We start from the raw sequence: 16,847 nt of genomic DNA on the forward strand, positions 1-16,847 counted from the left end.
CAAAGAACACATATACATAAGGCTATCTGAATTCAACAGAATTATGTTAAGAGTTTTTAGCAGTGGTCCTTTTGAAAATAGTGCAGTGTTTTTCTTAGTTAGACTTTAGAGAACCACCTGTAAATCTGATGAAAACAGCATTAGACTAATCAGATAGTTATAAAATATTTTAATGCCAGAAAGTGATATGAACATAGATTAAAGAACTCTTTATAAAAAAGGGGGTGACTGCCCAATGGGTAATTCATATTATTATATCATCCAAAGACTGGACTGAGGGGTGCCTGGCTGGCTCAGTCAGTAGAGCATGAGACTTTCGATCTCCCGGTTGAGTTCAAGCCCCACTTTGGGGACAGTGCTTAATTTAAAAAAAAAAAAAAAAAAAAGGAAGAAGAAGAAAGAAAGAAAAAAGAAAAAGAACAACAACAACAACAACTAGATTGAAAGGTAACAGAGAAAATAAGCACATCAAGATGGCAGTTTACCAGAAAATAAATTCTGGTAACTGACAAGATAGAATTAAGGAGATATTGCACTAGCAAAACAGTAGCAACACTCTCAATGCTATTGTTTCAAATATATATGACAAATTCTAAAATCTTTCCTACTCCCCTGATCGCCGTGAATTAGGCAAAGAAATGAATTCTTGATCTCTTTTTCCACATTGGATAAATGATGCTCAAACACAGCTTAGATATTTAAAATATTTGAATTATATTTTTTAAAAGATCAATGTTCTACCTTAAAATTAGGTTAAACAAGTTTCTTTGACTACCTCTGTTGTTTCTTTTAAAAATTAGGAAAAATGCAACTCATTTAGGAAATAGCTAATGTACTCTAGGTTCTTGATTTTTTAAATTGTAATCACAAGCAATTTTAGTAGCAAAACAAAAACAATGCCGCAGTTTATTTCACTTCTCAATAACAAAATCATGTAAGAAAATGCAGGTGCCATGTGACTATTTTACACTCAATTAAGTTTGCAAAAATTCAGAAGTATGGTAAAAGCTTTGAGAAGCTTTGTACTGTAGAAGACAAAATGAAGATAAAGTTAATAATAGCAATAAGAAAAATGAAAACAACAGTACTTCGCACTCATGCAGCTTTTTTTTCTCAGGATCTCCAAGTTCTAAGAGATGCTGCAAATACAATAAAAAACACTGAAGGTCAGATTAAGCCTAAACTATGGAATTGTTCTGCACCATAAAAGACACTAGGAAAATAAGTATCAACGTACTAAAGCAGAGAGTTACAGGAAACAAAAATAAAATGTGTGTCTAAATGAAGACAAATTCGGGATGCCTGGGTGGCTCAGCGGTTTGGCGCCTGCCTTCAGCCTAGGGCGTGATCCTGGACACATCGGGCTCCCTGCATGGAGCCTGCTTCTCCCTCTGCCTCTGCCTCTGCCTCTCTCTCTCTCTCTCTCTCTCTCTTTCTCTCTGTGTGTGTGTCTCTCATGAATAAATAAATAAAACCTTAAAAAAAAAAATAAATGAAGAAAAATTCTCAAGGGAAAAAGACTTTCACCCAAAGGGTTTTATTTGGAAAAAGCAAATGCATGTATATCCCTTTGGAAAAAAAGGAAAATGTATCCCTATTTTTACAAAAGTGAGTAATCTGAATCCATAAAACAAACAAACAAACATCATACCTGGGGTAACTTAATTAGAACCATTATTTAAAAAAAAAAAAACTGTAAGATTACAGACTACAAACTACTCAAATTCCATTCTATGGGGGCAGGGGGAAGAACGACTCACTATTCAGAAAAAGTATTACAGCTTTGAGAAAATAAATAAAGTTTAAAGTTACATTTGTCATACTAAAAGGCTAGATTAGCTAACAAAATTCTAGAATAGAAAATGGCATGTAATAAACCTTTCTGTAAATAATGAACAATTCAAGAACAACTCTTTGAAGACAAGATCTTCATGCCGTAGTAAAAAAACCTTTGCCCCGAAATGAGTATCAGATCTAATACTGCAAAAGTAGAAATATGTGAATTATACAAACAGTGCTAGCAAGAGAGGTTTAGGGAGTATATTTTTTAAAAATATGTAAGAAAAACACAAGTGGGCTAAACAGGGAGTTAATTCATGTTTTATTGCTTACCTAGTTCCAATTATGTAAGATATAAAATTGAGGAAATTAATATTTAACAAATTTAAAACCTTAAGTGAAATCTCAGATCCAAAATATTACTAATAGAGTCAAATGTCATGACCATATTAAGCACTACATACAGTACTTTACTGTAATGCATATTAAGTACAAATACCCAATAGTACAAAAATAAATAGCCCTTCTTTTTGAGTAATGGCTAATTGAACCATTCATTGAGCAGACTGTTGAAAGAAAAGAGTATTACCTTAAATGAATGGAGGTAAAGTGAGACAGGCAAGAGCAAAGGGCCCTCTCTCTGAAGCTCAGCATTGTAATGCTCCGGCTGTCTTTGCCTACCTGGGCCCACATCTACCATGTTCTTACATCTTTAGGTTCCAAGCACAGAAGATGCTCCTTCCACCTGGAATGCCTTTCTGCTAACTCTCAACTCAACAAGTCTTAACTTTATATAATGTGAGACTTCTCTAATAGCATTTTTCATTAAAACTAGTATTAACTAGTAACTTAATATTTGGCTTATAGACATTATACTACCCATTAGTAGATGCTTTCAATACTAGTTAATGCTCAAGGTTTCAGGTATTCTTTTGTCTTCTGTGAATTTTTAAGGCTTGGGGAAAGAATATAATGATATAAGTTGAAGAAACAATACTAAGCCACGATGCTGGGAAAGGCAAGTGGGGATGCTGTTTGTTTGTTATTACTTCCTTCAAAATGCTGGAAGCTGATTAAAAAAAAAAAAAGAAGGGGCGGGGAGACGGCTGCATGGCTCAGTGGTTGAGTTTCTGCTTTCCGCTCAGGGTATGATCCTGGAGTCCCGGGATCAAGTCCCACATCTGACTCCCTGCATGAAGCCTGCTTCTTCCTCTGCTTGTGTCTCTGCCTCTCTCTGTCTCTCATGAATAAATAAATAAAATCTTAAAATAAAGCAAAATAAGATAAAATAAGATAAAATAAGATAAAATAAGATAAAATAAGATAATAAAATAAAATAAAATAAAATAAAATAAAATAAAATAAAATAAAATACTGGAAGCTGGAACTGGTTAAAGCAAGCAATGGAATTCGGTTAACAGTTGTATACACTGGTAGCTACAATCTCTGGCTTCTCACTACCTACCTAAGTATTCTTTTCATAGTACCAACTGTCTAAGTGGAGACCTATAACTCTTGAGACTTTCTACAAAATAGTAAAATAGGGGAGACACAGCTAAGACCTATCAGATCAGCCTATCACTTAAATATATCCTTGGGCTCAAGGGCCATAATTTAGATATATTTCTTACTGTTCTATTTTCTTTTAAAATGAAACCACCTTTATGGTAATAAGCTTTACTACCAACCTAATTTAAAAAATACATAGTTGATAAGTTTTATTTATAAAAATTATAAAGATACAAATGTCATAAAAATATTTGAAGAAGGTCATTATTAAGGCTTCTTAGTGTGCATTCTGTGTCTAGCTCATCACCTTCAATGTTACCTGCCAGCCCCCATCCCTATTGCCAACTACGATAAGGCAAACACTAAGATAGTCAGTGAAGATTTACTGAATGAGGAAATAGCTTCTTTTGTATTATTTTAAAGGAGAGTCATATGATCGTTGAGAACAAACCATTTTTCGAATTTTAATATTAAGGGAAAAAATAATAGTTAAATGCTAACTCAGTAAGAACTATTTTTGAATACTAAAGGTATAGACTGAAATGATTAGTTTCTAATAAAATACAATTAATAAAACTAATAAATAAATTCCATTTCCTAACAAATTAAACCCCTAAAAGTCTGAGTAAAGCTAATTGTGGCTATTTTTGTCAATAGTGTAGTTTTGTTCCACAGAGAAGCTAGACATTTACAATCTTTACAACCCACGTAAATACTTCTAAGAATTTCTCTCTTTGCTTCCATATAAGACTGAGAGTAAAATATTACTGAACTGTGTATTTTCACTGTTTATTGAGTCTCATATACCCGTCAGACACATGAGAGAGTAGGCTTTTCAATTATTATTGGCTTCCAATGGAACTTTTTTCACAGCCTGCTAAAACTGCCCCCAAGCTGAGGAAGCTTGCCGCGTGCCACTTTTAGATGTCCACAAGCTCATTACTAGACCATAGCTATTTGAGAACTTTATCTCTGATGGGTGAGGCTGTGTGTATCTGTGGGAAGGTGTTCAGAATATTGCTACCAAAAGCCATAAAAAGAAAAAAAAATCACCACCACAAAAACAAATAAGAAAACCACATGCTGCCATGGTGCCTTTTAGGAGAACCAACACAGTTTTAATTTACCTTTCCTTCCAAGTTCAGCTGCTGCATTTCTTGGTCACTATTTCCTATTCCAATAAATGCACATGGTTGAGACTCTTGTTCAGAACAACCATCCCGTTCCATTTGTTCTTTTTTTTTCTTCCATCCACTGCCCATAAGATACACACAAGGAGGAGGGCAAAAAAACCTGAAACAGTGGGGGAAACACACACACACACACACATACACACACACACACACCACACACAAAAAAATGCAATTAGATTCAAGAAAAATATTTCCTTTCCTTGAACATATGAATACAAAATTATATTGAACTGCATAAGTAACCTCCTAACGAAACATTTTGGTGAAGCCTTTTGAAATGCAAATAGTCATGTCCAGAGCACAGAAATCAAGGCTTCCACAAAACTACATTTGTTCAGAGCAGGTTCATCTATATTGGAATCATGCAATCAATTACATTAAATACTTTTTGGAGCAGGGAGTCTCCCTTTAATTTTCATAGAGCTCAGAATTCTGAACTATTGGAATTCAGCAAATCCAATGAAGTCTAAAAGGTTACAGAAGATGATACACCACTGCGGAATCTGCAATTATTAATTAAGGTCTACTCAAAAATGATATATTATTAATCAAGGACACTATTGTTAGGGCTAATACACTTAACTATATTTGGTAATTAACCTGGAAAACAGAGTAAGAGCAGCATCCTAAGTAGAAGTTTTCAAAATATTAATAAAAGTAGAAAAATTAAAAACAAAGTGAATGACTGGATTACTATGTTTTCTGTATGTTCCACCCTGAACACCTGGTGCAAGTGGATGACTGAAAGAACAATGACATTGTACCCTTTCAACTCACAGATTACCAACGGATTTGGTTTGCTAGCTGCCAAAAAACCTGCCTTCAAAAATTCTTCCCACCTAGAATAACTTCCTTATATCGTTGACCCTTGAACACTGTGGGGGTTAGGGGTGCCAGCTTTCTATGCAGCAAAAAAAAAAAAATCCATGCCTAACTTCTGACTCCCCCAAAACAGTAGCCTACAAATAGCCTACTGTTGACCAGGAAGCCTTACCATTAACATAAACAGTCAACACATACTTTGTATCTTATATGTATTATATGCTGTATTCTCACAACAAAGCTAGACAAAAGAAAATATTACTAAGAAAATCTTAAGAAAAATACATTTGCAATATATAGTATTAATTGAAAAAAATATGCACGTAAGTAGACCCTGCAGATTGAACCCATGTAGTTCAAGAGTTAACTGCTATTTTCTCTCTAGCAATTAAAAAATATCTATTTCAAAGCCTAGCTCAAGCCCCTATTTTATAGCTCAGATCATCAATCCGGTCCTTACACAGGGTATAATTTGCTTTTGCTCAATTATACATATTGGCTTGTGCATACTTTAAAACGTTTACACCATGTCTCATCAACGGGTCTGAAAACCAAATACCTACTCAAATAGGAGCTAAGTAAACTCAAATAGTAGCCAGGTAACTAATTTAGTGGGTGAACCAGGCTACAATAAATAAGTAGGAATATCCTTTAATAACACAAAGAAGTAGGTTCCCTCCTTTCTTTCTTGAAAACACACAGTCCTGATGGTAATTCCCACTTTCTGTATAGTTATGAGTAAAGGAAAATTTTTATTTCTTTTAAGCCTACTAGAAGAAAAAGAAGAACTTAAATGCAATGATAAGCAGCTATTGGTGTGTGATTCTGATGATAACGAGGCACAATACAGAATAGCAAGCCTGTGAACACACAGTTTGCTCAACTACTGGCATGTGGACCTAGTGTTGGTCACATCCTCCGATTGTTCAACAGATGCTTGAAATTAAATTTTATATGAAGTTCCTTATAAAATTTAGCCACTAATTTATGTTTTTTAACACTTTGTAGGCCAAGAGCGTGCAGGCTTAAGTGACAAAATGTGTACATGTGCCTATTTGTGTGCATGTATGTAACACACTGACAACACCAGGGTGGATTTGGCCTCAGCCCTTCCTAAAGGTAGTTAGTATCTACTTTTTGTTTGTTTCCCCCCTTAGCACCTACTACAATATTGACTGAACTGAATCAAAACTATGTAACAACTACTTTTCACTCAACTCTAAAGACTACTTTAGGAGCAATTTATATTAATTTATAAGTGAGCTGGGTTTATGTAATATTTATTAATTTACCACATTATTACACCCCTAGTCTGTACCCCTAGTGTATGAGGCACTGGGAATATAGGAGTCAAAAAAAAAAAAAAGACAAAAATTTCTGTCCTGATGGAATTCACACTCTAATAGAAGCGACACACAATTAAAAAACAAAACAAAACAAAAAAAACATAATTGAGTAAGGTAGCTTATATATTCTGTTAGCTGGTGAGAAGTACTGAGGGAAAAAATTAAGCAGATAAGGAGTACTTAAAATGTAGAATACCTACGTAGCCAGGGAAAGCTTCCTTAAAAGGTAAGCCCGAGTTACATCCTAAAGCAATGGGTAGCTGGGGTAGGAGTATTTCAGTTGAGGGAAAATCAAGTGTAAAGGCTCTACAGTAGGAAGGACTAAAACGGACTGTGTCTAAACAAACACAGACCAGTGTGGCTGGAGTTGAGAATAGAAGATGAAGCCTAGATAATGGAGAAGAAGATGAAGTAGGCCCTGGGGGTCAAGCTGAGTGAGGAGGGAAGCCACTGAAGTCTTCTCATATTTATCTAAAGCAATAAAAAGGCAGCAGAGCAGCTTTCATGCCTACATACTCTCACTGTGGCTGTGGATACAGAGGTCACAGCCGAGGTAGTGGGCTCAGCTCCAGGTCACTCCAAGTTTGGAGGGATGCCTGGAGTAGCTGGGCTAGTACTGGAGTTGGCTCAATTCAAGTCTACGGCAGGGATCTTTCTGGCCTCTCACACTGGGAGCCTCCCAATGCTTACCATGGCACAGACTCAAATACCTAGCTGGCACACTATTGGGAGGTTGAGAAGGCATCAATTTAAGAAACTTGCCTCCTATTAGTGTTTTTTTTTTTTTTATTGAACGCTGATATTAAAATTCCTTAGTAAACTGGTATACCAGCTATAAAATTCAGAGTGGTGCTTCAGTAGAGTGTACCAGACATGGGAGTCAAATCTCAACAAGCTATCATAAAAGATATTTTTTATCTCACACCTAAAATAATATAAAGAGGGTTAAAACTGTAGAAGATTGGGTAGTACTGGCTTTCTCAAGAGTATTGTGATAAAAGGGCATAAACAAGGTATAAAATTAGGTTGCCAATCAATTCTTCATCACTTAAAACTCAGACAAGATTCTATATTGAAAGTGCTTTCCAATAAGAAAAATAAAGACTTCACAAATGCCTTGTGTTTTTTGTCAACTCTACAACAATTCAAAAAAGTTGCAATGTAAGAAAACAGCAAATCCAGTACAATCTAAACATCGAGACTATTTCTATATAATGCGTTGATGAAAACCGTATTCTAAACACCCCATATTGTCACCCCCTAGGAAACAGCTAATGAGTCAGGTTTGCATTTCCAAAGACTTCAGTAGTAACATCATTAAATAGAAGATAAGCATACACACAGCAAAAGAACACAGACAAAAGAAAGGAAATTTTTCCATCTCTTTGGGTCTTCCTCAATTTCTTTCAGAAGTGTTCTGTAGTTTTTAGGGTGGAGATCCTTTACCTCTTTGGTTAGGTTTATTCCTAGGTACCTTATGCTTTTGGGTGCAACTGTAAATGGGATTGACTCCTTAATTTCTCTTTCTTCAGTCTCATTGTTAGTGTATAGAAATGTCACTGATTTCTGGGCATTGATTTTGTATCCTGCCACACTGCCGAATTGCTGTATGAGTTCTAGCGATCTTGGGGTGGAGTCTTCCGGGTTTTCTTTTTTTGTTTTTAAAAATTTTTTATTTATTTATTCATGAGAGACACAGATAGAGAGAGAGGCAGAGAGGCAGAAGCAGACTCCATGCAGGGAGCCCAATGCGGGACTCGATCCTCGGTCTTCAGGATCACGCTCTGGGCTGAAGGTGGTGCTAAACCGCTGGGCCACCGGGGCTGCCCTCTTTTGGGTTTTCTTTTTTCTTTTCTTTTTTTTTCTTTTGGGTTTTCTAAGTACAGTATCATGTCATCTGTGAAAAGGGAGAGTTTGACTTCTTTGCCAATTTGAATGCCTTTTATTTCTTTCTGTTGTCTGATTGCTGAGGCTAGGACTTCTAGTACTATGTTGAATAAGCAGTGGTGAGAGTAGACATCCCTGTTGTGTTCCTGATATCAGGGAAAAGGCTCTCTAGAAATGACGAATATCTACCATTTGTTTCAACATGGATGGAACTGGAAGGTATTATGCTGAGTGAAGTAAGTCAATTGGAGAAGGACAAACATTACATGGTTTCACTCATGTGGGGAATATAAAAGAATAGTAAAAGGGATTACAGGGGAAAGGAGAGAAAATGAGTGGGAAAAATCAGAGAGGGTGACAGACCATAAGAGACTCCTAACTCTAAGAAACAAACAAGGGGTAGTGGAAGGGGAGGTGGGTGGGGGGGGGTGTTGGGGTGACTGGGTGACAGGCACTGAGGGGGGCACTAGACGAGATTAGCACTGGGTGTTACACTCTATGTTGGCAAATTGAACTCCAATAAAAAACTATACAAAAAAGAAAAAGGAAATTAAAGAGAGTGAGGATTAAAAAAAAAGTCACCTAATTGACAGAAGAAAAATTAAAATACACCTGATACTGCCATATGGAATCACTGAGTTTTTAAATTTGGGCAGTTGGTCAGTATGTACCAAATACTCAGTGAAAAGTCTGACCAACAAGTGGCCAGCTCCCAGAGTTTAAGAGCCACTATAAAAGAATATGCTACAAAACAATGTGCCTTGATTTTCTGCATGTCCCCTACATAGCTCTATCTAGCAACTGTGACAAACAATGCTTTTTTCCTGCCACTTGGTGGCAATATGCACACATTTACAATGTTGCTCATTTCCTAGTTTAAACAATCAGTCTTTATTTTCAGAGAATGATTCAACAACTTTTTCCTCAAACCAGGAGATGGGGTCTGGAAAATACCTTACAGATTCAAAGAAGCCTTTTCATTCAGCCCAATACATAAAATAGGTCAGGTTAGACAAAATCCAAACATCATTTATGTTATCTGACCTTTGCAGAATCATTATCCTTTGATGATTATTCAATCCAAAAGTACCAAAATAGAAATGTTTTTACACACCACAGTTACCTCATTTAAAACACATTCTCAGTATGACTTCAGGAGCATCACCTCATTGTCTACATGGCTTTATTGTCGCCTCAACAGCATCTCTATCACCTTCACTACTGCTTAATGACTTCCGTTGACACAAAGTTGAAGGAATACTAATATGTCAAATGTAGTTTCCTTGTGATTAATGAAAATTTTCCTCCATACAAAATAATCTTTTTAAAAGTCTGTTTTACTTTAACCTGGAATAATCTTCTTTAATGAAAAAGTAAAACTAATCATTAACATCAGTGACCAGATGTCCAAAAAAATAAATATTTGTTATTAGGCACCAAAGTTAATACCAAGGACAATTTAAAATTTAAGGATAAATTTTCCTGACCTAGTATTTCTTTTTTTTTCTTTTTTTTTTTCTGACCTAGTATTTCTAGCATCATTCACTGGAGTTATTTTATAAGCCAAGAAGACTGTGGTCATGTCCCCAAGTTACCTTGTGCCTTATGCCTTAGCAGCTTTTCAGAAAGGCCTGAATTTGGATTAACAAGAAAGAAGGCAGATCTTACTCTTTCCACTGTGTATGCCACCAGTAAGGGGCCAGACTTCGTCCGGGAGGCTGGACCACACGAGCAGTTCCTTACCACTAATCCTTTTTTAAAATCAAGTAATTTTAATAGGTTTTCACCCTTTGTTGTAAAATGAATACATATCTACTCTGAAATTTTAATAACACAAATATGTAAAAACACAGGAAAATAGTTCCTTTGGCCTTTTTATTTCTTCATTCTTTGGAGGCCAGAAGCTTAGATTCTTGAAGCTCTGCTTTACCTGGTGTCTTAGACAAGCCAGGACATACCCAAATAGAGAGGAAGTGAAAACAAAGGCAATCACAACAAAGGATAACCTTTAAATCACCTACTTGAGAAGGCACTATCTCTTTGTCCTCATTTATTTTTGATAGTGACTAACAGGAAGGAACCTCATTTGGACTTAGGCGTAACTTCTTAAGTAGCTGTTCCTTTCTATTTTCCCCTTGGGGCCTCAGTTATCCAGTATTAAATGACACAGTGACTTTCAAAATTCCTAGTAAAGATCCTTTTGCATAGTACTGGCACCTAATTTCCTAACCAAAATAAGGAATAAATGAATTAATGAATGAATCCAGTTGCACCAAAATGCACCTTCAAAAACCCAGAGAAAGAACAGCAATAAACACGTCTACTAATGATTTCCATTAGACGCAGCCCAGGTTCTCTCAGCTGATAGTAAAGGAACGATCCAAAGCAAAGTTCACAAAGTTTGTGTTCTTTAGGCATCATCATCTCCTCCATCTTCAAGCTCTACTATATGTGACCAACACTCAGACACAAAATGGAAAACTATGAAAATTAGGGCAATAAAAAATATGAAATTTGGAGTTATAGTCACAGGGGTTCTAATCCTGGCTCCATGGATTCTTAAATTAAGATGAACCTAGGCATATTAAAGTCTCTGATCTTTCATTTCCTCATTCACAGAATGAGGATTATAACATACTGACTTTACAAGATTATTCTGAGGATTAAAAATTTAAAATATCTGTAAGGCATTTCCAGTCGGGTCCCTGATTGGAGCTGAATAAAGGACAAGTGTTTCTTCAGGTTCATTATGAAGTGTAAGTCTGGCCTGCTAGACTAATCAAATATTGAGGGTGTTTACTTGTTCTGTTTCTTCGAAAGACAATCTGCTCTGCACACACACCCAATTACATTAGTTTTTTTTTTTTTTTTTAAACAGAATATCCAGTAACAATGTCATAAGAAAAAGGAGCCACTATCTTGATTTGGTTCTGTGTCTCAAACTGTGGATACCAACTTCTTCCCATATTTAATTATAAATGAGATGGTTAAGTCTTACTAGTAAAAGAGATTCACCATCATCTCAGCTTGGATTGAGAGGACTTTAAGAGATCTCTTAACTTTCTTCCAGCACAAGAATTAATCACACAGTTACATTTTGCTCCTCTTATGCATTATGCTAAGTTTTCTCACAAACTCTAAAATTCTAAGTTATCTCACAAACTCTAAAATATCAGTCATCCCTTTCAACCCAACACCCAACCCTGAGTTCTCGTTCTTTCTCTCACTTCAGTTTGGTGCCTTTCTGACCAATCCAGAAAATCTTTCATCTTCCCTCACAAGCAGCCTTTGTCCACAAAATGCTTAACAGTCTCAAAGAAGTCCCAAAGACAAGAAAATCCCAGCAACCAAATGAAAAAACAAACAGCAAAAGTTTATAATTATACATCTTGAATGCTGAAATTTGTTAAGATACTGCATCAAATACTAAATACGAAGATCACTTTGTTATACTTTAATTCTGCTAATCTGACTTCTAGGTTATTTCCGCAGTGGCCACATTCTCAGTCGTACAAAGTGAGTACTAACTCAGTTTTGCTATTTTTTCTTAACCTGAATAGGCACAGGGTCTAGGTGGACAGGACTGGGAGCTCTTTTCTTTATAATCACTCCACGGTTCAAATTCAGGGATTTGTTTAGCCTTCTCCTTTTCAAAAGTACTTTGGGGAGATCACATGTTTATAAAACTACATGTTCCACCAAAAGGAGAGCTATTTTTTGAACAAGCTAATGCACCACCGAAATACTTAGGGAATATCATGTGGGCTGCCCACCCCCCATCACAGGCAATTTATGGATTATTTCATTTCATGACATCGGGGATCTAGCCAGATGATCTTTACTATATATGCCACAATTCACTTTGTTTCTCCCTTTCAACAGAGACAAATGCCCTATTTTTCATTTTGTACTTACAAATTAACCCAATAAAAGAAATCACCTCTAACTTGTGTATTAATACATCATTTGCAAGTTCACTTGATAGCTACAATTAACTACCCACCAGAAAAACGACCTTACCTTTTTTCATTTCCATATGACTTCTGTGCAACTTTTGCATGAAGAATAAGTACTGTTTGATCCCCTCGCTCTTTTAAGTAATTTCGCATAGCTTCCCTAAAATAAGATATAAATATTACTATTATAGGAGTAGGATTTAGAATATTACTATGCTCTGTGATGAAAGGAATGATTAAAAATATTTTAAAATAAGCAAATATAAAAATGAAAACAAAGCAAAACAAATCCAATAACTAAACTTAAGGAATATTATACAATGGGGCAATAAATACTGTTTATCTTCAACTCTATATTTTATTCTTTAAAAGAAACTGTCCCTCATTCCTGGAATTTATGATGTTACTGAATTAAATCATAATTAGAACTTATAGAGAAGAATAACTATAGAATAACTAGAATCATTATATACATTGCTTATTTTGCTTTCAACTGTTTATAAAATTAATGACATGTAACAGTTTCATATTTAATAATCTAATTCCCCACCACCACCAGCACCACTCTCCCAGCTATTAGAATCAATATTTTCCAACAACTACAAAGCTGTAACAAATCATTAGGTCACCTAAACTTATTACACGTTTAATTATTACATGTTCTTAAAATAACAGCCTACATAATACTACTATGAAAAGGCCATCATTTATACATAAGCACACAATTACCCTGACGGATGTTACTGAAGATAAAACAAAATTTCATAAAGATTAATTCAAATTAGTGAAAAACCAAACGATTTCAACTGCCTATTATGCATAAGCTTCATAAGAAGCCACTGTCTGAATTTGCTGAATCCCAATTCTTGAGACGTTTTACGCATGATGAAATTAAAGCAAAGGTACTTCAAAAACAATCAACGAGCACTTTTAATGCATTAAATGCTATTTTATTTATATTGTAAATAAAAGACATGCAGAAGAAGATAGCTATCCAATAACAGTACATTATTAAATGTAGGGAATTCTAGACTTGCAGCACTTAGAATGTAAGTGGCTGGGGGCAAATCAATTCACCTCACGCAGTCAGATAATAATGCAGACCTAACACAGAGTGGTTGTGGGGATTAAATGAGATAATCTAGATGGCAGCATGTGTGGTTTCTGATTGGAATACTTGTTAGTGGGACACCTGGGTGGCTCAGCGGGTGAGCATCTGCCTTTGGCCTGGGGCATGATTCCAGTGTCCAGTATCGAACCCCTCATTGGGCTCCTTGCAGGGAGCCTGCTTCTCCCTCTGCCTATGTCTCTGCCTCTCTCTGTGTCTCATGAATAAATAAGTAAAATCTTAAAAAAAAAAAAAAAAAGGAAAAATAAAAAAGAAAAAAGAAATATTTGTTAGCTGCAAGGCAGGGCAGGTAACACTGAGATCCAATAGCTTGAGAATTAATCCCTACCTCTGACAAAGAGCTTTTATTTTAAAAGTCCAGTGAAGACAAGAGTTTGGAAAACAAATTGTAATAAAATACATGACTCAGAGGTATGAACAAAAAGCCCCACTAAGGCAATATTTGTGTAAAGGAAGGGAGCCGTGATAAAGAACTACAGTTAACTCTTGAACAAAGTCGGGGTCAGGGGAGCCAGCACCCTGCACAGTCAGAAATCTGCATACAATTTTTGACTCCCCTCAAACTCAACTACCAATAGCCTACTGTGGACTGGAAGCCTTATCGACACCATAGTCGATTAATACATATTTTGCATGTTATATATGTATTATACACTGGATTCTTACAATTCAGTATGCTAGAGAAAAGGTTTAAGAAAACCATAAGGAAAATCCATTTACAGTAATGTATTGTGTTTATTGAAAAAATCTGCATATAAACGGACTCATGCAATTCAAATACCATATTGTTGTTAAAGGGTTAACTGTACATGCTTCGAAAAATTTCTTAGAAGAGTTAAATTCAAAAGGAAGAGGAGCAGACCCAGGAAGTGGGAAGAGGAAAGAAGGCGGCATTCCAGGATCTGGAAGTAGTAAGTATAAAGACACAAGAGACCCCACACATTTGGGTACACCGAGATTCAGGCTGAGGGATAAGGCAGACACAACGAAACAGCAGCTGCTATCTCTTGAGTATTTATTGTGTGCTAGGCCCTGAACTAAGCACTTCCTGTGCACTACTTCATTTAATCCTCATAAACCAGAAAGGTAAGAGGATTCTTAAAACCACTTTGAATTTCTTGCCCAATGTGTTGCAGTTCCCGGCAGTTCGGAACTCAATTCTTTAGGAGTCTAAAGTGAGCCATGGCTGTGATGAAAGCAGACACACTGGGTAGTGTCCAAGTGTGAAAGGCTTGTTAAACCCTTTGAAAATGTGACCTTTGTACACTTACATACTAGGTCTGAAAAGTTAAGTCAAATATCACTCTATGATAGATGATGATAAAAGTGGTAGCAAGTAATAAAATTTTTAAAAGACCCGGGAAAAAATTTAAGTGTAAATAAATAAATAAGCAAAATAAAATCCTTCTCTTTGAGAACTGGGATGAGATCATTTAATTTTATCCAAACCCATTATAGAAACAACACCCTGGTGCTAGGTAATTTGCTGTGAAACACATATACACATAGGTCTGAATCTTAACTCTGATCTCTTACCAAGCCTGAGTTTCCTCAGTTGTAAAATAGACGCATACATACATATTTAAAGTAAGTCCAACAAACTAACTTATACCAAGTATCAGTAATCTCTTGCTATTATTATTATTCTCTTGGAAGGGCTAGTAGGGAGCAGGAGGACAAGGCATGGCAATACTTCCAATGAAGTTTGACAGCAAACTTAAAAAGGGCCTGGAGGTAAATGATCCCGCACGTCATTTGACTTGAAAGGCGCACTACCTGTGGGCACAACAGGTAAACTGCACATTTACCCATTTTCCCCTTAAAGATTTACTGAGAGGCTGTTACATCCTAGGCACTGACCATCATGCCAGTTGCCTGTATTGGAAGCAGCTATGTACAATTCTGATCACGACAGAAGATTTCAGATCTCAAGTGGTTTATGGTGAGTGCAAGATGACAGCTCTAGTTTTCATTCTCTCCCTTCGTATTTATAATATGAATTCTTGAAAAAGCAACAAGAACCTTCAGATAATCATTAATAATAGTTATCTAGTAACTAATTTGCCAAATAGGTTCTTTCAACAAGGGGGAAAAAAAAAGAACCCCTTTGCTTCCTTGATAGAACTTCAATGTGTGAAAATTCATTTCCTCCAGCATTCTTAAGGAGCCATAACAAATAAAAATGATATACTCTAAAGAAACACAATTCAATAAAGCCTATAGAATGAGAGCCCACGTGCCTTCCATCTAAATAGAGTAGGGTTTCATCAACAGAATGGGGTTTCAGTTTCAGCACTGCTGACATCCTGAGCAAAACAATCCTTTGCTGTGAGGGGACTGTTCTGTGCACTGTGTGTTCGGTTTCCAAAGTAACCCAGTCCCATATATACTGTAGCCACAAACATTTTAGAGAGCTGCAGAGTATACCTTGGGGTATTTGGCAACATTTCTAGCTTCCACCATTTGATGTCAGCAGCACCCTTCCTCAAACTGTGACAACCAAAACTGTCTCCAGGTTTTGGCAAATGTGAAGAGGGGTGCAAGGGGGAGTCATCTGGGTTAAAAACCACTGGTTTAGAGAAAAGTCAAAAGTATTTCAACAAGATGGTAAAGTCATCTGCTGTTCTTTTAAAAAAGAATAAGGGAAATTTTATCATTGAAAAACATAATGTAAGTATTATAAGAATCTTTCTAGTAGAATTACTACTTTGTATTACTGAATTGTTAAAAAGTAGCAAAGTTAAAAGTAGTAATTTCTTGGAATAGTTACTATTCTAACAACTTTGAAGTATATTCTTTGTTGACTTGTTTCATTTAATGATTCCTTTAGAAGGTAAAATATTCATTCTGAATAAAAACCAATTAAAAATTATGTGAAGAACATTGTAGCAACTGCTTTTGAAACAGTCTGCTTACTCAAAACATAGAAGCTTATCTTTTAGAAAAACAGTATTTTATTTCTATCGATATTTTTACTAACATAAAATCATGGCAAGTGCCATGCTAGGTTATTATGTTCAAACTGCCTGTCATTGTATTTGTTCATAATTTTTTTTAAAGATTTTATTTATTTATTCATTCATGAGAGACACACATAGAGAGAGGCAGAGGGAGAAGCAGGCTCCATGCAGGGAGCCTGACATGGGGCTTGATCCCAGGACTCCAGGATCACACTTTGGGCCAAAGACAGGTGCTAAACTGCTGAGCCACCCAGGGATCCCCCAGA

The 16,847-nt window shown here is 36.0% G+C and overlaps 1 protein-coding gene across 7 annotated transcripts in view; it reads right to left on the bottom strand.

Annotated features, from left to right (window-relative positions):
* RBPJ (recombination signal binding protein for immunoglobulin kappa J region) overlaps positions 1-16,847 on the bottom strand; it is a 224,898-nt gene that overhangs the window by 15,020 nt on the left and 193,031 nt on the right. For all 7 annotated transcript variants that reach the window (XM_038533540.1, XM_038533541.1, XM_038533542.1 and 4 more), the window contains 2 exons: positions 12,557-12,652; positions 4,416-4,581 (listed from right to left, as the gene is read on the bottom strand). In XM_038533540.1, the coding sequence (XP_038389468.1) occupies positions 4,416-4,581; positions 12,557-12,652 (262 nt within the window). The remainder of the gene's footprint in view (positions 1-4,415; positions 4,582-12,556; positions 12,653-16,847) is intronic.

This window comes from Canis lupus, chromosome 3 (genome assembly GCF_011100685.1).
Source record: "Canis lupus familiaris isolate Mischka breed German Shepherd chromosome 3, alternate assembly UU_Cfam_GSD_1.0, whole genome shotgun sequence".
Taxonomy (NCBI): domain Eukaryota; kingdom Metazoa; phylum Chordata; class Mammalia; order Carnivora; family Canidae; genus Canis; species Canis lupus.